Raw genomic sequence first — 25,763 nt, 5'->3', positions numbered from 1 at the left:
AAAGGGTGCTTGAGAGAAACGTGTGCGAGGTATTACAATCGGTGCTTGGCTGCTGTGTCCTTGGATGCTCCTCAGGGGTGCAAAGCAAGACAGAAACCCGCAATTACAAAATCTGGCACCGAACTGGACGATTGTGAGGCTGGAACAGGTCAAAGCATGGGCGTAGAGTAACACACTTGGAAGGAGGAATGCAGCAAAGATACCTGGAGAGAATTTTTCAGTGCACTAATATCTGTTAAAAAACACACAGCACACTGTGTCTGGTTGATCTTTTTTTTATTTATTTAGTCCACATAACAATATTTAAACATCTGCTGGCAGTGGATGAAAAAGAAGGTTTCCTGTCAGCTGATATGGCTGTAGATCCAAGAGGTGAACTTGTTGACCCTGGTGTAGACCCCAGGCAGGTTTGGCCTACCACAGCCCACCCCCCAGCTCACGATGCCAATCAGGAACCAGCGACCCCCTCCTGGCTCCTGACAGGACAGAGGACCACCTGAATCGCCCTGAGATACAAATATACAGGTGATTCAGAAAAAATACACAACCACTGTAGTGTAAATGTAAAGAAACACATCACCCGAAAATAAAAAAAATAAAAAAAATTCCTACCTGTAGTGCCTTTTATCCATCGTCTTGGTGAGCGTTGCTGACTTTTGGTGATATCAGCCCTACAGATGTCTTAAATTAGATGGCAATCGGCTTGTGATGCTTAAAGTGCCAAAAAACAGACTTGTAAAACTCAACTGCAGTGTGTTTCTCCAGGCCTGGTTACTCAAGAGAATCCACAAACCCTGTTGTGAGCAGTTTCATGTTTCTGCACCAATCATAGATCATATTCACACAGCAGCCAGGGTGGGAAGCTCAAATGCTGTTATCAAAAGGATGATGTCCTATGTGGGGAATCTGACCAAAGAGACAATGGTAGAAAGAAAATAATTCCTAGCACAGCAAGCCGAGTGTCGTCTCTTTTCATTATATTCAAAAGAAGGAAGACTTTGTATGGCTGATATCTCCAAAATACAGCAACTCAAACCAAAAAGAAATCTAGGTGGATAAATATCACTACAGGTACGAGTAAAAAGATGGATTTTGGATTTTGGGGTAAACTGCCCCTTTAAATGCAGGTCATTATGGGTGATTCAGTTAGATGTGAGCTCACTCTGCAGGCGTCCCGCTCTCCAGAGGCGACCCCGGCACACAGCATGCGTGGAGAGACGGGTCCGTAGCTCTTCTTACACTCAGTCTGGCTCAGAAGAGAAACCTCTGCTTTCTGCAGCACTGAGGGCAGCACTTTGTCTGCAGCGGAGGAACACATGGACATAGATCATCCAACTGACAGATACAAATATCTATATTTAGGCAGTGGCTATAAAAGTCATCGAGCTCAATCCAAGGTATCACTCACCGTCCTCAGAGCGGTACCCCCACCCGGTGACCAAGCAGCGGTGGCTGGCGGTGACAGTGTGGGAGCGAGGTGGCAGGCACACGGGCTGCACCAGCGGGCTGAGGGAGGGAGGCCAGGGCTTCTTCAGCTGCAGCAGTGCGATGTCATAGTCGAACGTGTACGCGTTGTAATACTCGTGCACCACAATCCGCTGGATTTCTGCCACGTGTTTGGCACTGCCCTGCGTCAGCATGCCAAGGTGGGCGCTCCAGTAACGTGGATCTGACAGCCTGGAAGAGGCAGAGGTCAAAGGTCAACAGCACTGAAGGTAGCACAGATTTTACCGTATCTAACTGAACTTGATAACAGAGGAGTTGTACAGTAAGTGACAAGTCTGCTCATAAAACGCTGAGCCATAAGCCTTTGTATTGATAATAAAAGTAAACTAATAACTTTATTATTTTATGATTAACTCATGTAAATGGGTTGAAATGTGAGAACAAAATAAACCGTGAATAGAGAAAATTGATGTGCAGACATTATTTTGGTGTCTGTTTAAATATCAACTAAATTATCAACAGAATGTGAATAAATAACAGATATGATGTGATGCTGTCAGTATATTGTGTATCAGAGATATGTACTGAAGTTGGCGTGCTAACCAGCTAGCACTTCCATGGTCTAAAGCTCCTGTGCTCTGGTGCTCCAAGCTCCCAGTCTGAACCACTAGATGCACAGCTAAATGAGCTACATTGCTAATGTCACCTTCAGTTAGCAGCAGTTGTAGCTGTTACTCTAGAGATGTGCTGACCCCCCAATTTGTTTTTATTAACTGAATTCAACGGTCTGTCAAATCTTACCCATGGTGAATTTTAAAGTGTAATACCTCAACAAAGTGACATAGGAGAGAGTCAGAAAGTCAGAAAGGAAGTGGGCTATAATATTAACAGATTGTTATAAGGTGCCTCACCTTTCCTTGCTGAAGCAGTGTGCTGCTGAGATGAGCCAATCAGCGGAGAGGACAGAGGCGCCACAGTACAGGTTACCAGAGAAGTGGAGGCTGACCTGCCACGGCCACTCGCCCTCCACAGAGTTAACTCCACCCACGATGCGCTCAGCTCCTGTCGATGAATCCACCTTCTTCACCACGGAGGGACGACCACAGGCTGATGATGTTATTATATAAGTTATATCATACTGAACTTTGGTTTATTGTAAAGAAGCTAAGTGTTAGCACAGCAGTATATTAGATATCGTCAAACTTATTCCCTCTGACAAAAGAGTATCCCAGTAGAAGATAAAAGTTACAGTACGAGTGTGTGTTTGTACACCTTCATTCACCACTACTGCTACTACGACATGCTGAGTCATCACCATGACAGACAGGTCTGCTGCCGCCTTATTAAAAAATAAAGCTTTGATGTGTGTGTGTGTGTGTGTGTGTGTGTGTGTGCGCCCCCCGGGATCAGTAAATGATCAAAGACTGTTCCCATCACCTTGAGACCCCCTCTGATAAAATAACAGCAGACAAAGAAAGCTATTACAGCTGGGTCACCTCAGTGCTGCAGGTCAGCAGGTTTGGAGGACGCTGCCCAGCGGATTATGAAATAGCAACAACTTTCTCATGAGGTCTCATAAAGGATCTCCTGGCAGAATAACCACTGTGTACCAAATATTTCATTAAGAAACAATTCAGGTGAGTCTGAATGTTTGTGACCGTGGCTTAGGTTGAATTGGCAGCTTAATGAACTGGTAGGAAAACATTTGGGGTGATGGAGGTGGATGAAATAGCACCTTACTTCTGTAATTCAACATTTGGTTGGAACTGGATGGTCCAATACAATGCAGAAGTCAGTAAAATTCAAATTAAATTCTTGAAAATGAATAAATGACATCTATCAGAGTTTAAATATATATTGTCTTAGTATGAGTTAATGGATTTACACTATTGCATCATACCACATGATGGCAAAGAGGTCATTTTATGTCAAGTAGCTAAACCCATTATAAAAGTAGTAATCTCATACATAGTTTAACCTGTACTAAATGAAGCCAGAATACTGTCAGTACATATCTCCATGTTTCTAGGAATGCCCTTCTATATCTAATCTTTGGTCTAAAGTGTCTTGGACCATGAACCAAAAATACCACCAGGCGATATGACGTTGTTTTGGAGATGAGTATCATATCTCGTTTCAGTGTAAGAATGAAAATGAAATGAAATATCCTGAAAAAACATTTCACTTTTTACTGCATTACATTTCACCACATCGTTTTGTATGCTTTTGATGTTCTTATACATGCTGCATTGAAGTATCATTTGAATTTGCAGGTTTAGCTGCCACAAAGAAGAACTAAATCCCCTTATGGTTCTTGACTGGGCCTCTGTTGACACAAGAATGGCTAAATCATTTTGGGATTTTGCTCTCATTGAAGGAGAATTAGCTGCAATTTATGAGGCTCAGGCATGTTTCTGTAGAGGCTTGGGATAACCTCACTGGTTCTTATTGGTACCCACGCTTTCTTGCACAGATATAATGTGTCAGAATGTAAAAAGACCCACAAAAACACATTGTCTAGTGGGTGTCTGTGTCTTTTGTTGGTGATATGTCTAGAGTTTATCTATGATACCATGTGCACAATATTGTTTTGGTGTCACATTCATTAAAATGTTGATCACAAGAAGTCTATAGCGATATAAATGTAATTGTATCCTTTTGGCTGTGACTTCAAGATGTGCACATAGAGCACTCACCGCAGTCCGCTTCATCGCTGTGGTCCCTGCAGTCATGAACACCATCGCACTTTGCGTTCTTCTTCAGGATGCAGGAGCCACTGTTGCATTGATACCTGATGGCAGAGCAGGTAGCTTCTGCAACAACAAGAACAGAGAACATACGGCAATTATTATTAATTAAATGGTGAAACAGCATGTAATATGCATTTTTTTAAGAAATAATCATACCCTGAGTGCAGTTGATCTCATCTATTCCATTGGCGCAGTCTGCCTCTCCATTGCACACAAACAATGGATGCAGAGGACTGTTGCCAGCACAGTTCTTTGTTGGCCTTGCTGTGAAGATATGCAACAATTTTTCCAATGCACGGCTAATTCCGCAAGCAAAATGTTCACTTAAACAACCAGTATTATTTAACATGCAAGACAACTTACCACAAAAGACCTCGTCACTCTCATCCTGGCAGTCGTCCAGGCCGTCACAGCGACGGCTCTTCTCCACACACAATCCTGTGGAGCACAGGAAGTGGCTCTCTGGACAGGCTGGTGCACACAAAAGCAGGGAAAGAATTATAGAAAGCGTGCGACGGGGATCTGATTAAGCACGTAAACACCTCCGATCTGTCATTTCCTACAGTGTATCCTGACTGTGATAATGAGTCACGCTATGGGCGCTGCACTGCTTACGTTGGCTGATATTGTAGCTGCTGTAAGATGCCTGAAAAGCCTGAACAGAGTTACGTGAGCTGCAGCGAAACTCCACCTCTAGGCTGTGGTCAGCAATCCGAAACACCGTGCGGTGTCCCACGTAGCTGCCACAGAAACTGTGGAAGGAAATCAACCATCAGTGATTGGTCACAGGATGTTGTTGTGGACAAATAAGTGAATGCACAGGTGAATACAATGTAAAAAAAAATAAATATATAGATTATTTGTTTAGCTTGGGAATGCATGTAGCTGTCCACACGTACATGACTTCATTGACTTTCCACCAGCCTTGGTCACAGCCTTTCAGGTCCTTTGGTTTTAACACATAGTTCTGAAACTGCAGAGCAACTCCTAATGCACTGTTAGGAGTCTAGAATAGAATATAAACAGGACACGCAATCAATAAAAAGCTATAAGTTAGAAAAAATTAAGAAAAACACAGTTTTACAAGTCATGTATGTGTGTGTGCTCTACCTCAAACCTCCAGGTGCAGGAGCACTGCGGGGGCAGTAGGCTGGGATAGAAGGGGCTGTAGATCTGACCAGTCATGTCAGGCTCTGAGTGGGTCTCAATTTGAGACATACACACTGAGAGAGACGGAGACAGATGTAAAGATTATATGTTCACCTGCTGACAAAATTGTATGTTACACAGCACTGTTGCATGAAGCACTGATCCACAGTCTGGGCCAGGAACATCCTAGGTATAGAAGTTATTTCAGTCACATTTACTCTCTTCCCTCTGTTTCTGATGTTTGTATTACTTGTCTGGTGGGATATATTTCCATTTAAAGTGCAGCCGGTGTGCCGTCTTGGCCATGTCAAAAGGGATTTAAGTCTCATTGGGACTTCTTGGTTGAATAAAGGCTAAATTTACAAAAAGGAATTATGTCTCTTTTTGGTGACTTCTCTACTCTTCTCCTGTGACATCATAGGTAGTTTTATCATTTCAGGCCTCTTAAAAACACATTTGAGATAGGAATAATCAATTTTATCCTACTGCCCTACAAAGCCATAGTGTAGTAACTACAATTTTTGCCAAACCTAAGTTATACGTGAAATTTAACTCTTAAATGTCTGTTTCATCTTGTGCTAAACTCCTAAGATTATAATTGCACTGCCTTGGAGAAAAAGTGATATCAATAACAAAAAACGTCCAATTAAAAAAACAAGTCAGACCGCAGCAAGGGTAGTAACCGCCATCTTAGTAGGATGAACCTCACAAAACATAACTTGAGGATTGCTTGATTTGTCCCCATTACTCATCTATCGAAACTTTTTAAACATGTAAACGTTAAAACAATACAGATATGATTTAATGATCTAAATTTAAATTTGATTTTCTCAGGAAGAAGATAAGAAGGAGATTGTAGTTATTGCATCTTATACTGTATCGTTTTCAAGGTCACACAAAGATAGGGTGCAGTATAGGGTGAGAGGTCAAATAATTGGTTATAATTTTTAAGACATGTGGCTGGACACTCAAAGCTTGAGTAGTTACTGGGGCTGGCCTTTGTAGGGCAGTCTAAACAAATTAATTCTGTGTCGAGGGGTCATATGTAGACATTATTTATTCTACATGGACATGAGCCAAAAATGCTGGGAACCAGTGGAATAAAACATGAGCTAAATGAGTCATACTTTCATCAGCAATCGCCTCAAAGTGTCCTCTGAAGCTCTTGTTGCCATTAGTCATTCTGAAAGACAGCAGCATGACATTGGAGGTAGACACCAGGGAGAAGGAGCTGGACACCGGCTCACACAGCCTGCAGGACAGAGATACTCTATGCAGGGTTATGGAGGACTACAAATATGACTATACAGTGACATATGGTAAGAATCATTTTGAAATTGTTGAAGGTAATATTGGAAAAATAACTTCATCAGCTGTCTGATGGAAGCTGCAGACTCACCTGTGCAGAATGCGCCCTCTCATGGGCAGCAGGGCGTCATACACAGTCAGGGCATCACTCACACAGTCACTGGGCTCGATGAGGAAGGAGGTGACGGTCAGACGGATCAGGGAGCCGGGGACAGAGGTGAGTTTTACATGACAGCTCACACCACCCCATGAAGAGAATACGTTTAGAGGGACACTCGCTCCAGGAAGGTTGGCATACAGCTTATCTACACACTCTGAGCCTGGAAGAAGAGGAAATAAGGGTTATGGACACACAATATGATACACAGTGCAACTCTTATTACAGAGAACTTGAGTGTTATTAATAACCTACCTGCTCCTGATGTATAATCTGAACGCAGAACAGCTGCAGGAAAGACACAATAATCAATCTCTGCATTGATGAACTCAGTCAGGGTGCATGTGTAAAAACACTAACGCACCATTAATGAGGATGGAGTCTAAGTCCACAGGGAGACCGAGCAGGTAGCCCACATTGGACCTGTTCTTCATGCTGGTGTGGACCGAGTCTCTGAAAATGGCACCTACACACTCCTCACACACTGCGGGGCTCTTTAGTCGAGGCACCACAAACACCATCCAGAAGTGAACCAGCACGCCACCCTTGTTGGTGTTACTGAGTGAGGAGAAGTTCACATTGGAGCTTTATAAAACAACAGGGTGCGCTGCTCAGTTAAAACCAGACTCACAGTATAAATCATAATCATCAGCTTATCTACCTGAGGTCTGAAATGACAGCGTGCTTGTAGAGTCTGGCCACCGAGGACATCTTGTACACATCGCTCACCTGCACCAGCACACACCAGCAATTAACAGTAAGACTTCCTCAGATCTCACGTTAAGCAACAACCATTAAATAACAGGGTGACACTAATACATACCACATGCTGTATTTTGTTTGCCATGGATGCAAACTCATTGGACTCTTCCTGACGGTACTCGGGGATAAACTCCACGTTGGCAACACGGAACATCCCGGCAAAATACGCTCCACTGTTGCTCTCCCTGCGAACTAAGGCAGGAAAGTCAACATTTTCATTATGTGGTGCATTTAAAGATGTATTGGGTTGTTTTATGTGCAATATAAAAAGTCCCACTTTGTTGAAAAGTGAGCTTTCCTGTCCGTTTTTTTTACTTACAAATGAAGACCCACAGCAGCGACCACATGATGACCACCACCACAAACACCACGGCTGTGATGATGACGGCGAGGTGCGGGATGTTCAGCAGATAAGCCAACAGCCTCTTGAGTCCCTTGGGCTTCCGTCTGGTCTTTCTGTACTTCCTGCGGATCTTCTGCAGAGTGTGGTCGACCGTGGCCACCTCCACAGACACATCTGCGATCTGCAGCCAGGAGGAGGGGACACATTCGTACTCTGATGCAGTAAATTACACTTGGCATTTCAAGTTGACACTATAATCTGTGTGGATGCCAATAGGGAGGTGGTTAATGATGCTGAAATGATATGAACACAAACATGCGTCTCTTGATACTGTAGGTCCCTCATCAAGTGTAGTGATGCCCTCAGGCAATGATGGATTGAAACCAAGTACATTTAATAAATACTGTACCCAAGTACAATTTTGAGGCCCTCATACTAGTCATTGTTCTTTCTTGTTTTTTTTATCTGATTTCTGATTTAAGAAATTAAAATGTGCTACTTCGGCTGTAATGCAGCATACAGTCTGCAAACTTACTAGTAATGAAAAATTATCAAATAAATGTAGTGAAGTAAAAAGTCTAACATTTCCCTCCCATATGGAAGTATAAATCAGCAGAAAATGCCTTTAAGTTCTGGACTTAAGTACATGAAAATTGTATTTTTAAGTACAGTACTTCAGATTAAGTATACAGTAGGCACAAAGCATACAGTAGGCACATGTAAATAAACATATAATGTAGTTATACTTGTACTTTTGACACTTGATTTTGAAAGTTTTATATTTTGACGTGATATCTTTACTATTAATCACGTATGACTTTCTGTACTTTCTACAACATTGCCCTCAGGATCAAGTGTCGGGTACAAAAGGGCACAAGGACAAGAAGTAGGTTAAATTACTCGAGAAACATCGAGAGGCCTTAACCCCAACGCTACCATTCAACTCTTATCTCTGGACCATATCCAGGTCAATTAGTTTACCTTACAGTGGACTGAACAATATGCTAATCAACCAGAATGCAGAGATACGGGTGAGCACGTGTTTTAATGGATCATGGTCTACATTATGTCACAGCATGCACTGAAAGTCATTGTTCAAGGACTTAAACCAAACATTTAGCTGCTGAGCTGCCGCCTATGGTGTAAGCTTGTGTCTACTGGTAATGATGCTCTCTTACTGGTGAAGGAGAAATGCACTCGCTGCTCATTGAGTTACCCAGAGCACATATATTATTCATTTAGTGTCATCCCATACTGTGCAAGCGGCACTTCATCCATCACAAGTTAGCAGGATATACATTTTCCCACGGGGAAAAAAACCCAAAACTGCCGTTTAATCTATTTTACACATATTTAATCAAACATGAAAAAAAGATGTGACTTAAATGTTTTGATGTGTGAGCACACTTATGTCCACTCTCATCTTGCGGGTTTAAACAGGAGAAACAGCCCGATAAAAATGTGACACAAAGATTTGAATTGCCTCACAGTTTTAGCCACAATGCTTTTCGAAAAATACCACCCTATTAAAAATATCTTTACTCACACTGGCAGCGTCCTGGTGAGATGCATCATCATCTCTGCTCGTCTGCTCGTTCTCCTCGCGCTCTGTGCCCATGACACAGGCATCCCTTCAGGACTCTATCATCTAACTCTTGAATTCCGGACTTCAAGATCCATTCTCTTTGGAACAAAAACCGCTTTATTAAAAACAGCAGCAGACACACAGCCTGGTAGAGCTGCACAGCACGCCGTTTGGATGCACAGCCGACAGGTGTGTGAAACCAGATCCTTCAGCACAGGCGAGCGGTGGAGAAACGGGGAGCTTGGTGATGGAAACATATCTCCTCTAGTCCAGTAGCTAATGTTTCATTCATTAACTTCTATCCACTTCACAATAACAGAAATAAATTAAAAGTCTACTGTATTTGCTAAGGCAATAAAAAAGAAACAAAAACTGGTTGAGCTGCATAAGCAAACAAAATTCTCCTTAGGCATGTTTGTACAAGAGTTTTATTTACAGTGTTAACAGGGAAGGTGAAAGTGTCAGTTAATTTATCCTCTGGCTGTTCTGTGCTCAGAGTTGACAGACTCACGACAAAAAAGGGTCCAGCCTTTGTGAAATAAACTAAAACCATGTTTGTCAGTGTAAAAGCTGAATATACATTGTCGTCATAATCAACATAAAAACCTCTTTCAGCTGGAATTAAGTCAAAGGGGTGGGAGTCTCTTTGAGTGAGCAGCATCTTCAAACACACTAACAAAATGGACAGAGTCAGCATTTTAACACTTTCATCATGCCCTTTCCAAATCGTAGGCACTCAACTTCAACATGCGACAAAAACAGACATTTAGAAAACACACACAAGGCACAAAAACAGAACTTGACAGTACATTCACAGGCTGGAAAATACAGGAAAAAAATAAAGTGTTTCTTTGAGTCTTCAGGACAGTTTTAGGCGTGCTCTGAACATGCACAGGGAGGGGGGGGAAAAAGATGAGTGAGCAAAAGCCTCATTTCCTGAAAAAGGCATTGCGGGTGATGCTGTACAACAGGTGATAAGGCTTTCGTTTTGGGGGTTCGGCCAGTGAAAAGACCTGCTGCTGAGGCACGCTGGTTGGAATGGTGATGTGACGCTGGTGAAGTGGGTGCAGGTTTTGGTGGTGTGGTGGGACAGAACCAGAGTAACCAATGGCTAAAAGGTGAACAGGTCAAACAAAACAAAAAATTACAAATGAAAATCAAAATTGAGCTGACTTTATATGAGTAGCTGAACAGCATGAGGTGAGATATTTCCTTACTTTTACTCTTCCCGTGTTTGGCTCTTCTTGCGTTAACAATGGCCTGTTTTCTTTGCTCTTCACTGATCTCCATGCCTACCAGGAAACACACACAAATACACCTTCAGGTCAAAATATTTCCCACCCCTCCCTTCGTCAAGCAACCTCTTCACCTTTTGTTTGACATCTACCCACAGGAGCTGTTTTGCATCACGAATGAAAGGAATTCCAGGACTCACCCATCTCTTGGTCTTCCTTGACTCTGTATCTCTCCTTGGCAAAGGCCTGTAACCACCTCTGCTTGTCCTGAGCCTTCTTGCAGCACAACACACACACAAACTCCAAAGTGTTGGCGTTGCGCAGACGCAGAGCATTCCTCAGGGTCAGGCCAAGGTCTTGGTCCCGTCCATCGGGCACATCCACCACCTCGGTCTGGTCCATATCCAGCCGTCCACGGTAGTGGAGCAGATCTCTGCGCAGGACGTCTTTTTTACAGAAGACTAACTGGTGGTCAAACAGGAAGAAGCTGCGCTGTTGCATTTTGCCTTGCCGGACAACTCGAGTCAGCTCACCAGAGTGGATCAGCTCTGAGCTGCGTTCCAGCACATTGGACCCCTGCAGCAAAACATTAAGATACACAGAGTCAAAAGATTTATACAAAATAGCTAATATTCTTTAATAGAGGCTGGCAAAACACACAGCCTTTACATTTAATTTATAACCTAGGTAAAAAGTCAAAGAATATTGATTAGCTTTCATCACCTCCCAGTGCAGAATGGCCACCTGCCAGTGAGCAATGGTGTCGATACTCTCCAGTCGTCTTTTCCTCTCATTTATCAGACTGGCCACATTCTTCATAGCCTCGTATGCTTTGCTCACTCCGCTGTAGTCACTGCAATAAATCAGCAAAGGAGCAATAAGGATATGGTCCACCTTAGACATTTAACTGATAGAGGACATTTCCATTTACAGTAAGTAATGAAAAAGTCAGTCATCAAGCCATTGGGACCACATGACTTCTTAATTTAAAGATGTAATGCTTCTGAACATCAAGCAGATCACTGTAACCGCAGATAAGATGATGAACAAATTGACCATTGATACTTATTGAACTGATTAATGTTAGCTAACGCTACATACTATAAGTATGATCGTGGCTACTTGCTCATAGCTTTCATTATACAGCCAATGTAAAGTAATTCTGTGGATATACGAAACAGCTTTGTTAAGTCAAATTATCTATATTATGTGATTAACTAGCATTTTCAGGTGGTTGGAAAGATGAATGTGTCTAAGAGCAGTGTAATTAGTGACGTTTTGAATCTCCAGAAGATTACCTGTGGTCTTTGGGGGTGTACTTAAGCAGCTCTCCCAGCTGCAGGGGGTATTTACAGATCTTCTGGACAGGCGTGAGCAAGAAACCCGAAATGGAAATGTTGATCATCTGCTGGAGGAGCCGGCAGGCCTCGAAGAAATGCTTATATTTGCCCAACTTCATGAGGCGCTGCAGCTCAGCACAGGCTGCTGGATGAGTGTTACAGTAGTCGGAGTAGATAGAGAAACCTTCTCCCTTCAAGAAAAAAAAAGGAGAACATTTCAAAGACATTTTAGATCTGCTGAATCAGGTGAATAAATGAGCTGTGCACAGTGATTAAGTGAGTTGGAGGATGATTTGATACCTGCAAGAGAAAACAAGAGCCTATTTCACTGAGATGTGGTTCATCTTTGTTGTATTTCTTCTCCAGGTCTTTGAGAAACTGCCTCTGAAACCTGTAGATGTCCTCTATGTTGCTGAAGATGGTTTTCAACTGCAGCTCGGTAAACATGTCAGGGTGTTTACGGCACTGACGGATGTAGCCCTGGAAGTTAAACAAAACCAGCATGATGACTATTGAAAACAATGCAAATACTGACCAACAGGAGGTGCTGGAAAGTTGAGTCATTTCTAAAATACGAATACAGCTTATTCTAAATATTCTAAACATTTATCAGACTGTAGGACTGCTTAAGGGTTAATATGAAGGGCAAATACGATGGAAGCAGAAGCCCTAGACTTAAATATTGACGCCGTACCTCACAGATGTCCCTTAGGTGCTTGATGTAGATGCGTTCAGTATTCATGATTTCCTGAACCACATTAGTTCTCATCTGCTCCTTGTGCTGAGCACTGTGTGTGTCCCTGGGAGTTGGATCCTCCTGGTCCGCTACACTCTCCACACTCTCAGCACTGGAGTCCTCCTGGTTAACTCGCACCTGAAATACATCGACCACATCAATGAATGGGACCTTCAAAACAGCAATTAATCATATCCAGTCTCCACTGGAGCTTGGTTCATTGTCTTGATTAATCAAGTTAGTTGTTTGGTCCATAAAATGTCAGAAAAAGTGTTGATCAGTGTTTCCCAAAGCCCAAGATGTTGCTCTAAAATGTCTTCTTTTGTCAACAACCCAAATTCCAAGAGATTTTAAGTTTGCTGCCAGAGGAATAAAGAAACCAGAATATTTATATTTAAGAAGCTGGAATCATAAAAGTTTGACTTTTTCTTTAAAAAAGTACTCAAGCCTATTAATCAATCAAAATAGTTGGTGATAGTTGGTGGTGATTTAACAGTTGACAACTTTAATCGATTAATCCTTGCTGCACTTGTCTCCACAGTATCAAACAAATTTAAAAAAAATTAAATCCTTGACACATTTGTGTTTTCATTCAGCTCATAAGCAAAACAAATATAAATGTAGAACAAAAACTACTTAAACAAAAGACTAAGATCTACTCCACATCACTGCGGCAACAACAAGTTTTTCAGCTCGTTTGGCAACATTGATTCAGCTACAAGCAATTACACAGCAGATGCCGATCTGCCAATCAACTAACTTTACCATGGTTACCACAGCAGACCTAATTAAGACTCAACTGTCAATCAGCTTTGGTCACCATAGAAACCAGCTGAACTTCTGAGGGTTGAACACTTCCACACACACTGTTTAGAAGGCTGGCAAGGTTTGTTTGGAGCTGAGCCAGTTTACAAGTCTTTTCTGTGCTGCTGGAGAGCAAACATGCATCCGACATGGAGGTCAGGAAGTCCACTTACCCTCACAAAGCTGGAGGGGAACCAGGCCTCCCTGTCAGCCACCCTGCCCCACCACCAGTCCGTGTGCGAGGCATCCAGGACACGGATAACGTCCCCAGCTTTGAAGGCAAGCTCCTGCTCCTCCATGGTCACATGGTCCCAGAGAGCCTCAGCATACACGGTGTGGCCCGAGCTAATCCACTGAGTAGCACACACACACAGATAAGATAAAGATACAATTACATGCAGCCTAAGCCCATGTCTAACATGTACGATTATGTCTAGACTTAAGGACACTGCAGTGGTTGTCTGTTCTGTTTAACTCTGGCCAAACATCTTAAACACAAACCAGAACATTTTCACATGGCTGCTCACGAGGCATGTTTATGACAAGATACATGTTGCATCATAAATTTAATGCGCATTCTTGGAGATGATGTATGCGAGTGTCGCAACGTGACGAGCTCCCCTCCTCAGCCTCACCTCGTTGAGCACAGAGAGCTCCACCCCCGGCTGGAGGTAGGGCGTGACATCAGTGAGTTCATCAAAGCTGCCCTCCTCCTCTTCACTCACGCTGTCATCAAGTGTTGCCGAGCACTCAGACATACCCTCTGTAACATATGAACAGAGCTGAAAACCTTCTGACAAGACTTGAACAATCCAGTAAACAAGCCACAGATGCAGGCACCCACACCTCGCTCCACACAAACATTCTCACTCCAACACACTTATTGACATTCCCAGACTCTGCTTTCCCACACACATAAAATAAGACACCCACAATAACCCCCAGTTCTCACCACTGAGCACTCTGTGGAGCTTACGCCGTCCAACGCGGTCCAATCCGATTGGGGTGCTCTGGGAGAGTACGGAGGGGCGAAACCTGGCTGACACTGCTCTGTAGGGGGGCACCTGGTGTGAGGGGATGGGCGGCCGAGACAGGGGCTGCAGAGAGGGCAAGTAGAAACATCCAAGGATTGAGGAAGCTTACCTGCTTTCTTGATACACAACACTCATAAACAAGAGCATGATCAATTATTTTGGTATTGATTTTCTTTCTTTCTTTCTTTTTTTTGGTTTTTAAAGGTGGTTGCTCGCTAAAAAGGGTCCTCAAATGTATTATTTGGTTGACAGCCCAAAGGTATTCAAGATATTGAATCTCGGAGGGAAGGAACAAGACAATATTCACTTTAAGAAGCAGGAATCAGAATTTGGACTTTTTAAACTTACAATTATTTTAATAATTGAAAACTAGTCAACAGCTCTAATGTTGTGAATAATCAGGAACTTTGTTGTGTTCCCCCAACCTCACTTTCTATAAGAGATAGGAAAGACAAATTAAGTGGAGGCATAAATGCTGAGAGAAAATTAGTTTAAATGTTATTTAAAATTTCTAGCATTTTTTTAGGGAAAATCTTTGAAACGAAAAAGGTGAGCCTTATGAATAAACCACCACTCATGTAGGTGGCATTGGCAGGAAAAATATTGTTTTCCTACCTAACAGTGTGGAGGACGTACAGTATTTTATTTACACTTTAGAAACAAGAAGTTGGAGCTGTGTTTAACCATACTTCTAACCACAAATTTCATCATTTAGATTCCATCATCGCAGCTAGATCAGCCTCAAGTCATCCTCGTTTCAACACTTGACTGTATACAACCGCATTTCTAGTTTGTAAACTGTAGATCAGAGTTCAAGTAGGCAAGTAGGCACTTATTCCAAAAACTGTATGCTTCTAGTAGGTTTAAACTTGTATGTAAGGGCTTACAGAAGGAAGGCGGTCGTCCTTTTCCTCAGCATCAGGAGGGAACAGATCCCCAACTCCTATCACTGAGACTGGCCGGTGCCTCAAGCCCTGAAAGTCTCCATTCATGTTACAGCTCTCAGGGCTCTCTCCACTCGCACACATGTCATCACCACTGCTGTCTTTATGCAGTGATGCATTTGCTGTCCTTTCCTCTGCACGCAGCTCTCTAGTTTCCTCAGGAATGGAGTGCTTCCTGGAAAGGAGCTGCCCATAGTCAGAGATGGGCCGAGGCCTCGGGCGCCCGCCCCTTCGTCTGGGCTTGATGGCGGATTCTTGTGTGGAAGATGTGGGGGATGCATCTGTGGGTGATGTGGATGACTCCGAGAGGCCTGTGGGAGAGATCGGAGGGGTGCTGCTGGCTATTGGAGAGACGTCTTCTGTTTGGAAAAGTGCCTCTTGGCCTTGTTGGTCTGATGTCACCTAAGGAAAAAGTTCAAAACTCAATAAGGATAATAATATTGACTTTCCACTGTTCAATGACCTGTGATGTAGAGAAATGAAGAACATAATGTCTGCATGGAAGAACATCCGTTAATCAGAAACAGAGCAAAATGGTGCTGCAAGTCGTAAAAGCTCCAACTAGAAGCAACTGTCCTGGTTGGATGTCAAGGCTGAACACCAAGAATGAGGGTGAAACTATTTAAATAAACTTTATCAGGATTCTCGTGAGAAACTTTATTATCATGAGAAAGCAGAGATTGGCTCCACATACTGAATACAACAAACCCCTCTGCTTATCAAGTTCAAACACTCGAGGCAACAGAAACTGCACAAATATCCAACAATTAAATGTTATCATACTTCATGTATTGTACAGTCAACGGTCAAATATTGGCTAACGGTTACTCATTTGTTGCTCTGAGTCAGCCAGCTATATCAAAACTCACCTCTTGGTTTTCTCGATCGGGGTCTGGTCCCCGGCATATACACTGGAAAGGCATACAGTGGACTAGCACCATTGTCAAACACTCACAATCACAGACTGGCCTGTTTCTCCGAGGCAGAGTCCCTAAAAATTGTTTCAAGGCCAGTAAAAGTCACTTGATTTCTAAAGTAAACAAATCTGATTATAATGCCACATTTTCACAAGTAAAATCCTCCTCTTCGACAAAAACACATCGTGCTATGACCGTGTGTTTATGGTCCTGTCTGCTTGGTGGTGCTGCTAGCTGTCCCAGGCCCAGTGTCCATGTTGCTGGACTTTGATCCACTGGGTTTCAAGCTGGAGGGGGAGACGTGAGGCGGCGACATACTCACTCAAAGCTACCTACCCCTCCCACAGCATCAGGACTATGGAGTCGTTTTTGCGCAAGAACCGCTAATCATAAACAAAGCCTAATCATTAACTCTGACTGTTCCTTCAGCGTGCCTGGTAGCACAGAACAGCTGGCTTCAGCATGTGACCTTGCGACAGCAGAAGTCAGTATATCACACACAACTGACAGGAAGAGGGCACTGAAGAACGGCTATGTCGTTATTTATTTGACACTGAAGGGGACTTTGGATGGACACACAGACACACGCATGCACACATGCACACATGCACGCACACACAGCTAGTTTTTTTTAGCATCCAAGCCCAAGTATAACACTGACAAGACAACTTATCTCAGTGAGTTAGAATCATGCCAGATTCAAAGATCGCTTCATAAAACCACAACTTGGAGGTGTGATGCCTCACTTCCTAAGACAAGGGTCAATGCCATTCCTCTGGAGTTGGCACCCATTAATGATCATGCTGTTTTAGATTATCTCTTCTGTTTTTCAGAACTTCCTTCCTCTTTGAACCTGTACAGAAAGCCTGTTATCTAATGATTTCCAATTCTGTGTTTCTAAGTCAATGATAAAAGTGTAACTAATGTGTGATAGTGTAAAACATTTTTTACCTTCAGTACCCTTTATTCATCCGTAGACAGCTGAAAGCTTGAGAATCAGTAACAATTACACCCTATCTTGATGTCATTGTTTCACACATCCTGCACTGTATCATAAAACCTGCATCTTCCTGTGCCAACAGAGTGTTGCAGGGATTAAGGATTTTTGCAGGCCAAACTGGAAGTACCCTCAACAGAAAGCCAATGGCATTTGTATATTGGATTTTGGATGATTGGCGAAAATAAGCTTGGTGGCAGAAAAAGGTTAGTGACACTTAGAACCTGTGTTCAGCAAAGATAATCTTCACAAATGAACACCACTTTTATGATTTTAAAGTGCAATTGCAAACAGCAGAAGTGAAAAGCAAATGATAGGCTATCAAACTACACCTACACCTACAAAACTACACTTGACTTTAATGTCACAACAACTAAGCTTCAGATTACCCTATACTAAGCACACTATTCACTGATAAATATACAAGCAAGGAAGTTTGATTTAGAATAGTTTGCAAGTAAAGTGAGTTTAGTTTCTTGTTCGTAATGTCCCCAACAATCTCTGTAGCTTGTTAGCAACCAGCTTTTTTAAGATTCATACAAGCGTCACAATTTACCTGTGGAGTTTTCACTGATGTATTTTATGTCATTGAACACAGCATGACAAACTCTTAAGCTTCTGTTAACCACAGACTTTACTGAAGGCATCTAACCAAAAACCCATTCAAAAAATAATCCAGTGACATCCAAACAAAGGAAGCGGTGGTGCAAAAACGAATTTCTGAATTTCAGGACTCATTCCTGCAGCGATCTATATATACATTTGGAAACAGGTAAAGCAATACTGAGTGCCAACAGAAACGAGACAATTTAATTATGCAACCTGTCATCTTATGCACATGATTTTACTCCCTTACCTCGTTTGATAGCACAGTGACCTCCGACTGTTCTTGCTGTTGTGAAGGCTCTTTTTGGCAGAGTGGAGATGAATCATATTCTGCCGCATTTGTTGTGGTACCAGAAATGCCAGGTAAAGTTGGTCCTGTTCTCTCTGGGGGCTCCACAGAAACTGGGCTGATGAGAACCTGGTGCTGCTGTGAGCCGACGTCGTATTCAGGCTGAGGGTGAACCAGAGGGGTGTGTTCAACAGACAGGACCCGAGCTCTGACTGGCGAGGGTCGGCGCTGTCGCTCGCTGGTTGTTAGGCAAGGCACGCGGCGGGAGTAGTCATCATGGAGACGGCTCAGGGGTGACATGAGAGATGGAGAGGTGGGGCTGGGAGAGGGACTCCGCCTGCGTCGGACAGTCAGGTCAGTCATGCTGCCCACTAGCTTTAACATCGGCCCCTTGGTCTTCACAGGGCTCTTCCTGCGGCCAACAGCTCGGCCCCGGAGGTCGACTGAGGAGGCGCTGGCTGTCCTATGGATGCTTGGTGTCCCGTTTGATGTGCTAGCCCCCTGGCCATCTTCCCCCAGCGAAGGAGGCCCTGGAGATGTGGCTTTGCGTCTGAAAGGTGCCTTAAATATGTGAATATTTTCTGCACTTTTGCTCAGTCTGCTCAGCACCTTCACATTTGTTTTTTTATTAGTGTTCTCTATTTGGGTGTTCGCCTCGCAGATCTGATCTGCTTTCTGACTGCCCGTAGCTGCATTTGTGCTTCTTCCTGCTAATCTCCCATTCCCCGTGTCGAGTAAAGCGATGCGTCCTGATCCGTACGCCCTCCTAATACTCCTGGAGAAACGTGTGTTGCGTGTGAGTCCATCTCCTTCATCATTTTCCTCATCGTCGTAATCCTCAATATCCGATCCACATTGGGTCATCACATTTCCATTAGACACACTATATCCTTCTGAAAACTTGAAATGATCTGTTGCATCATCTGGACCAGAGTCAATGTTGGCCACAAGGGTGCCATTAGCCATGTCTTGATTTGCTGAAGGGACAGGCTCTCCATCGCTGTTGACTGCCCCTCTACTCTGTATACCTTGGAGCACAGAGGAGCGGAGCTTTTTAAAGGAGTCCACAACAGTCAGTCCTGAAAGTCCTGACCAGGACTGGGGGCCACTGTTGCTGCCACTGATATTAGTTGAGGTGGAGCCATCAATGGCTGGACTGAGAGAAGGCACAGGGCCCTTCTTTGAGTTAGAAAAAAGCTTCATAATTCTTGCAGAGTAAGGCTTTCCCTCAGGTTGACCTATAACAGGGTTGGACCAGGCGGAGGAGTTGATGCCGTTTAATCTGTTCTCATCAGGACCTCCAGTCATCGGCTGTACTTGGGCGCCACACCCAGACAGCAGATATGGGACTGCACTTCCATCAGCACGACTGTGGAAAGGGTATATATCACTGAGGGGTCGGTTTCGGGTCAGTGGGTCAGCTTTAGAGTTGAGAATGCACGGGAGAGGGTCTTCGCTTGTGGACAAGACCCTGTCCTTTTGTTCTGCCTGCAAACCAAACAGATAAACTTTTAGGATGTGAAAGAATTCACTGTTCTATTCAAAGGTTGCTATGAAGAAAATAAATTTGATTGATTGGATAGAGACAGATGCTTTTTCAGGGAATACAACAGAGAGACGCAGATAAAAAGAATGATGAATGTCTTTACTGTGTGCACAGGGTCCAGAGGAATGAGACATCTTGCACTGAGAACAGTACATGCATTTGTCCTTGGTGCTGTATTTCCATGTCCAAGGAGAGCTGAGGCCCAGGTTGGGGAGGTGTTGTGCTAAGTTCAGTTTTATGTGAGTGTGTATGTGTGTGATTCAGTGCAGTGGCTAATGCAGCTGAGTCTTTGAAGTGGGGCTTTGCGAGCGTGACTAAGCAATGAAACTTGCTAATCCATTGTGATTAATGTAATAAATTGCCTGGTTTTCTCCAAATTACGCAGATGATGAGGTGATTGTAGGGAGAGGGTGGTGGTGTGGTCGTCAAATCAGTGACACAGTTCAACTTTTTATCCTAATAGACAGAAAAGTCGTCATTGTTTGTCTATTGTCTACACAGGAATCCTACCAAAAGGCCTTTTTTCACAGGGTACTTTCAGCTTGTCAAAGTAAGTAAAGCCCAGGCATTACTCATACCATTATTGATTGCTCTCTTCTATTTAAGTGTCCCAGTAAGCCATGACAGTGTGACAGCGAGCCAGCATGCTGACACTGACAGCCAAATGGAATTCAGCCACCACTAATTTTACACCTGTGCTTTTCAAACTGTGACATGTCAAAATATCTTCTAGGTGTCTTTCATGACTGGATTCAACAATTTTCTCTGCTGTTTAGAAATCTTCCTGTCTGTTTTACAGCTTATGATGATATGTGGTTGTAATAACATAACATATAATAACATGGTATGAGAACTGACATCATTTCAAAATTTGGTTATTAGGATAACTAAAAATAGCACAAAAAAAAGCCTTACTTCCATATTCCTGGAGGTTTAGTAGGTAAATTGATCAATATTTTAGAACAAAATGAATTATATTCGCTGTAACACTTTACTTTAACTCCATTTAATATATACAGTGTTTAAAATAAGCTATAACGCATGCTTTGCAGGATTTATCAGTTGTTGTTCATAAACACATCATTAAAAGTTGAAAGATAGTCCTGAACACAGCAAAATAGTAAGAAAAATCAGAAAATACAGGCCGAGGGCAGAGTCTCTGCAGACACAGAAACTGCCACAAATGTATTGAGGGTAATAACTGAGAGGGATTCTTTTTGTATGCGCCTATAGCTTAGACCTACATTGTCTTTTGAGTTCTGCCTCATATATTTAAAGAACAGCATCTTCAGTTATCAGAATGACAACTGAGTATTACTATATGATCTTTATCTATCTGTTTACATACCAGAGTCCAGTCATGGTTGCTTCACAGGAGGAGTTACGTTTTATAACTACATCATCAATAAACATTAAAAACTGTACAGTATAAATACACAACAATGTTATACAAGACTAATTCATTGTTTGCATGCTGCATATAAATGCAAGTGTTAAAATAAGGCTTTACAGTGTTCACATCACTGCTGATGGCTTTAGTTCTGATCTGTTACAGTAAAACTGTCTATTAACAACACAAACAGTCACCCCAAATATAGTGTCAGTATCATCCAGGTATTCAACGATGTTGTGTTTTTGTCAGCACTGCTCAGTCCTACCATAAACTGAAGGCATTTTTTTAAGCTTTGAGAGGAGTGTTGTTTCCACTGACTGCTATGTACACATGCAGGGAGTTGCAGGATCCTGGAACGTTCCCATACCTCCCGTCCCCATGCATGTTTCAGCAGCAGATGGGCTATCTCAGTCAACTCTGAGGAATCTGCCGTCACTTAAACCAGCTCGTTCCATCACACCAAACACTTATGTAAACGTGGAGCCACCGCTGCCAAGCACCGCTGCTGACAGACAGTAAACAGCCCTCGTGAACAATGTGCTGCTTTCAAAGCTACGCTGAATTGTCTTCTTGTATTTTCCTCCTCTTCAGCCACCGAATAATCATTTTCAGTTAGCAACTGGGAAAATAGACGGGATCAGTTATTCCAATTCCAATTTTCCTAGCAGAAAGATAGGAGATAGAAAAGGAATTTCTACAGCTTGTAGCTGCCAGTAGCTTGTTTTTGTTTTGAATACTCACGTTGTGCTATCAGCCATTCCACCAACTGTGCTTTCCTTCAACACCTTTCTGCCTGCTCCTAAACTTGGCGCCAACTGTCACAGGCCAGTTGGTGTCTACTAATGCTTGGCAGTGCTAGTCAGAACCAGGCTGACGCAGGTGGTAAATATGGTATTGCACAAAAAGAAAACAGACTTGTAGAAAAATATCAACAACTCGTATGCTTTATATTCCAATAACTCCACAGTATGTGTCTTTTCATTGGCATTTTATGGCTTTATGAGCCTTATAATATATAAACTAAATGCATCAATCTCAATGACAAAGTCAGCTCCCTGTTGAAATGGCTGGTCTGTTGGCAATCCATAATTACATCTGCATACGGTAACTATACTGCACCCAGCACTTACACAGTAGAGAGATATGTTGAAAGGCATAATGATGCAATTATGAAAACATCTTCAAAGATCAAAGGTCTACATTTTAAGCTCTGGACTCTTTTCTGTCCTCTATATTTTCTGAAATGCCAGAAAAATAAACCATGTAAATAAAATATATATAAATGCAAAAAAGCATCAACTACAGTACATTCATGTCTACAGCTATACGTATTGCAACATCCAGAAGAATATTACTCACGTATATGTTTTTATCACGCTCTACTGTCTGTAACTGCAGATCACTTTTACTATATCATCTTTGCTCTGCCTGCACCAAAATCACTGCTGCTCTCTGCCTTCCTCCTGCTACACTGTGGAAGGGAGCGGTGCTCTGGTGCCCTGGCCCAGAGTTAATTAAGAGCTCAGGGAGGAGTCCCCCCCCACACACATGGCAGCCAGCTGGAGCCAGCCTCAGATTAGACTCCCAGAGACAAGGATGAACATGCACCTAGATACATAAACATGTATACAGTGGCTTAAAGCATGCACTTCAATAACACATGCATAATTAGTGAGAGCATCCTTTCTCATAGTGCATACACTTACACACACATGCTTGTACAGAGCTGAGGAGGGAGGAAGGCACTTAAATCATTGACTCCCTTCCTGTTTGGCTAGAAAACCCACGTGGTTATGTAAGGAGTCATAAATGTGTTGTTATAATTGACCTCTTACCCAAAGTTCACCTCTGCAGAGGTATGTCCTGCTTGAGGCTAGGATAAAACTCATTAGGCCAAAATGAACTGAGCATTAAACTGAAAGACCAGCAGATAGGGAGTATCGAGGGAAAGTAAGCTCTTCTGTCATTTTCCATTCTCTGGCTTAAGTCTGAGACAGACACAACCACCCTGGAGCAAATCCACCATTCCTTTGTAAGCTGTCACTTTACTGTCTCGCCGAATGAAAGTTGTGAGGAAGACATACTTCTAAAACAACAGCACATAGTGTTTCAAAGAACAGATTGACTGATTAGCTAAATCAGTTCAGTGAAACTTAAGCTGAACATATGTTCAGGACTTGAGAAAAAGTTCGCTCGATTTCATCTTTCATCAACATTTCATCTTTCAGGTGAATGAGTTCACTTGTGTGGCATGTGGAAAGATGAAGAAACACTTAGATAATATTCAATATAAAATATTTGAATACATATTTAAATCTTCTTAGCTTATCTTACATCCTTTTTTCAGGCAAGAGGGAAAGTGTTAGCAAGAACTCTACTTCATGAGTGCGTGTATAGAAGTGTGTTTGTTAGAGTGTGCATATAGGCTATACCTCATACATCCCTGTAATAATCTGATTAGTGGAGCTTTACCAGTCTGTGTTTAGGACTGGTTTCATCTACACATGATAGCCTAATCAGGTAGACAACTAGGCTATTGAGAAGTGACTGAGAGTGACACCCAAAGCTTGTTAACGGCCCACCAGGACTTAACTGCAGAGGGCAATTTGGCCTATGTCTAAAGCACACATTTTAAAAAGGAAATTCAATAGATAAAAGGTTATAATTCCACCAACAGTATGTTGTTGTCTCTGTTGTGGTCATATGATTTTCAAATAGACAACATGTCCGATCTGGATCAAGTGAGTATAACCAGTTGCCTGGTTAAAGTTTCATATTTGGTCATGACCTATTTCCTCATTTTTTCATCCAGCAAAAAGAAGGAGATTGGGAGATGCCACGCCCCTTTCTATAGAGCGTGGGAAGTACAGGTACCGGCCAAACCAGGGAGTGTCACCACCACTCTCACACAGGCAGCCTCTTACTCACCTGATCTGCTTTGGACTGTCATAGAGACAGACACACAGAAATCTAACACTACACAGGGCACCAGTTTTAGAGAGGACAAAACACCTCTCAGCCTCGTTGTCAACAGTGTAACCTGACAGTGGTGCAACAATAATCAAAAGGCAGCTCCATCAGCTAGCCTCAAATCCACTACTATTATAAAGGATAAGGGATCGGAGGCAATCTTAAACATCGCTTCCTATCAGTTTGTGAGCTTGAAAGTAGTCACAGGTCAGAAAATGGCTTGTTAAAGTTACTTCATCTTTTCTATGAACACAGGATGAGGTCATAAACTAAAGACACCCTTGTGAGACAGAATTACAACTGTGTATGAAATAAATTACTCTAGTGTAAAATTATATTGAAGTTGTCTTCTCCTATTGTAAAAATGATTTTTATATATCCTCTATAAAGCATACATGACCTTTAACAATGATTGATCCAGACACCACAGTTTAGCTCTAGTATAAAAGTCCATCATGTGAGCCAAGGACACAGGTTAATTAATTGTGACCACACTGTGTGGATGACTATAGACTCCTAAGGAAGTGTTGCTAAGAATGAAGCGGAATCTGACAACAAGGAGCTATGAAAGGGGCTTATACTTACTAAGTAAGCTCAGAAAGAACTCAGGGCCAAACTGCTTATTTATTTCTGCATTAATTAACTTTCTTTGGCCATAAAGCTCTTTGTAGTTGGTGGCCCCCTGCCCCTCCTTCACCAGCTCCCTGCACAGCCTGGCATCTCCCACATCACTATAACAACCACGGCTGTAATGCACTACAATAACCCCCTCCGGTCCCATTTCAAACAAGAACACAAGAGGGGAAATCAATGCAACTGTAATGTGATCCAGGAAGAGTTTAAATAATTTAAGTGCATCATTTTTACTTACTGGCTGTGGCTCAAACAAAGAGTTACCGCGCAGTTAAAAGAAAACACACTAAAAAATGTTGCTCACCCTGCTCATTGTCGCTGATGTTGTCCTCCTGACCTCCTCTCTCACATCAACAGAGCAGCTGTTTTTGTTGTCTAGCCATAGTGAAACAGCCTGGCTCTCTCTGTGGTCCAACCGCTTGCTGCCTCGTCCACTCCTCGTCCTCTGGCAAAAACATGTCGGGTACGAAAACAACGAACAACTGCGCTGCCCCTGCTCACGAGCTACCACCGCAACATACTGAGACAAACGGCTGGCTGACTTCTTTAACGAACTCGGCTAGCAACTCGAGCTAGCTCACGAGCTCACTGATAAAACTTAATTGCGCAAGCCCCGAGGTTTGTAATTTCGCTTTCACCGACCGGCAAAAACCTTGAAGCAGTCAAACAAGTTCACAAGACAAACACTGACTCATCCGTTATCTCCAGAAGTGGCTGAAGAAAAAGCTCACGGTTTCGCCGAGGAGTCCAGTTTACAGGTCTTTCTTGGAAGATTGAGCTCGCGAGCATCATTAATGCACTTGTTGCAAGTGTTTGCGA

The 25,763-nt window shown here is 42.7% G+C and overlaps 2 protein-coding genes across 9 annotated transcripts; both read right to left on the bottom strand.

The window, feature by feature from the left end:
* Window positions 1-259: 259 nt before the first annotated feature.
* On the bottom strand, window positions 260-9,594 carry tmprss7 (transmembrane serine protease 7). The gene is made up of 18 exons (XM_030398275.1): window positions 9,462-9,594; window positions 7,892-8,096; window positions 7,634-7,764; window positions 7,472-7,539; window positions 7,175-7,368; window positions 7,066-7,098; window positions 6,745-6,973; window positions 6,473-6,597; window positions 5,307-5,419; window positions 5,096-5,202; window positions 4,812-4,948; window positions 4,560-4,667; window positions 4,353-4,460; window positions 4,143-4,259; window positions 2,358-2,553; window positions 1,409-1,677; window positions 1,163-1,299; window positions 260-506 (listed from the first exon to the last, which is right to left on the bottom strand). The coding sequence occupies exons 1-18, from the start codon at window positions 9,531-9,533 to the stop codon at window positions 345-347; spliced, it is 2,511 nt and encodes an 836-aa protein (XP_030254135.1). The 5' UTR covers window positions 9,534-9,594; the 3' UTR covers window positions 260-344.
* Window positions 8,087-25,763, bottom strand: spata13 (spermatogenesis associated 13). 8 transcript variants are annotated; one of them, XM_030398267.1, is made up of 14 exons: window positions 22,701-22,815; window positions 22,083-22,211; window positions 18,364-19,890; window positions 15,537-15,995; window positions 14,568-14,712; window positions 14,251-14,378; window positions 13,789-13,968; window positions 12,770-12,949; window positions 12,376-12,555; window positions 12,034-12,266; window positions 11,459-11,588; window positions 10,936-11,311; window positions 10,718-10,792; window positions 9,911-10,611 (listed from the first exon to the last, which is right to left on the bottom strand). In XM_030398267.1, exons 3-14 carry the CDS (start codon window positions 19,708-19,710, stop codon window positions 10,430-10,432), a joined length of 3,615 nt encoding a protein of 1,204 aa, XP_030254127.1. In that variant the 5' UTR covers window positions 19,711-19,890; window positions 22,083-22,211; window positions 22,701-22,815; the 3' UTR covers window positions 9,911-10,429. The 8 variants fall into 8 exon arrangements, with proteins under 8 accessions (XP_030254123.1, XP_030254127.1, XP_030254122.1 ...); XM_030398263.1 differs by lacking the exons at window positions 9,911-10,611; window positions 22,083-22,211; window positions 22,701-22,815 and adding exons at window positions 8,087-9,598; window positions 25,249-25,763; XM_030398262.1 differs by lacking the exons at window positions 22,083-22,211; window positions 22,701-22,815 and adding an exon at window positions 25,249-25,761.

Source organism: Sparus aurata, chromosome 19 (assembly GCF_900880675.1).
Source record: "Sparus aurata chromosome 19, fSpaAur1.1, whole genome shotgun sequence".
NCBI classification, from domain to species: Eukaryota; Metazoa; Chordata; class Actinopteri; order Spariformes; family Sparidae; genus Sparus; species Sparus aurata.
Note: the sequence above shows the minus strand (reverse complement) of the source record. Positions and strands in the feature narration are given on the sequence as shown.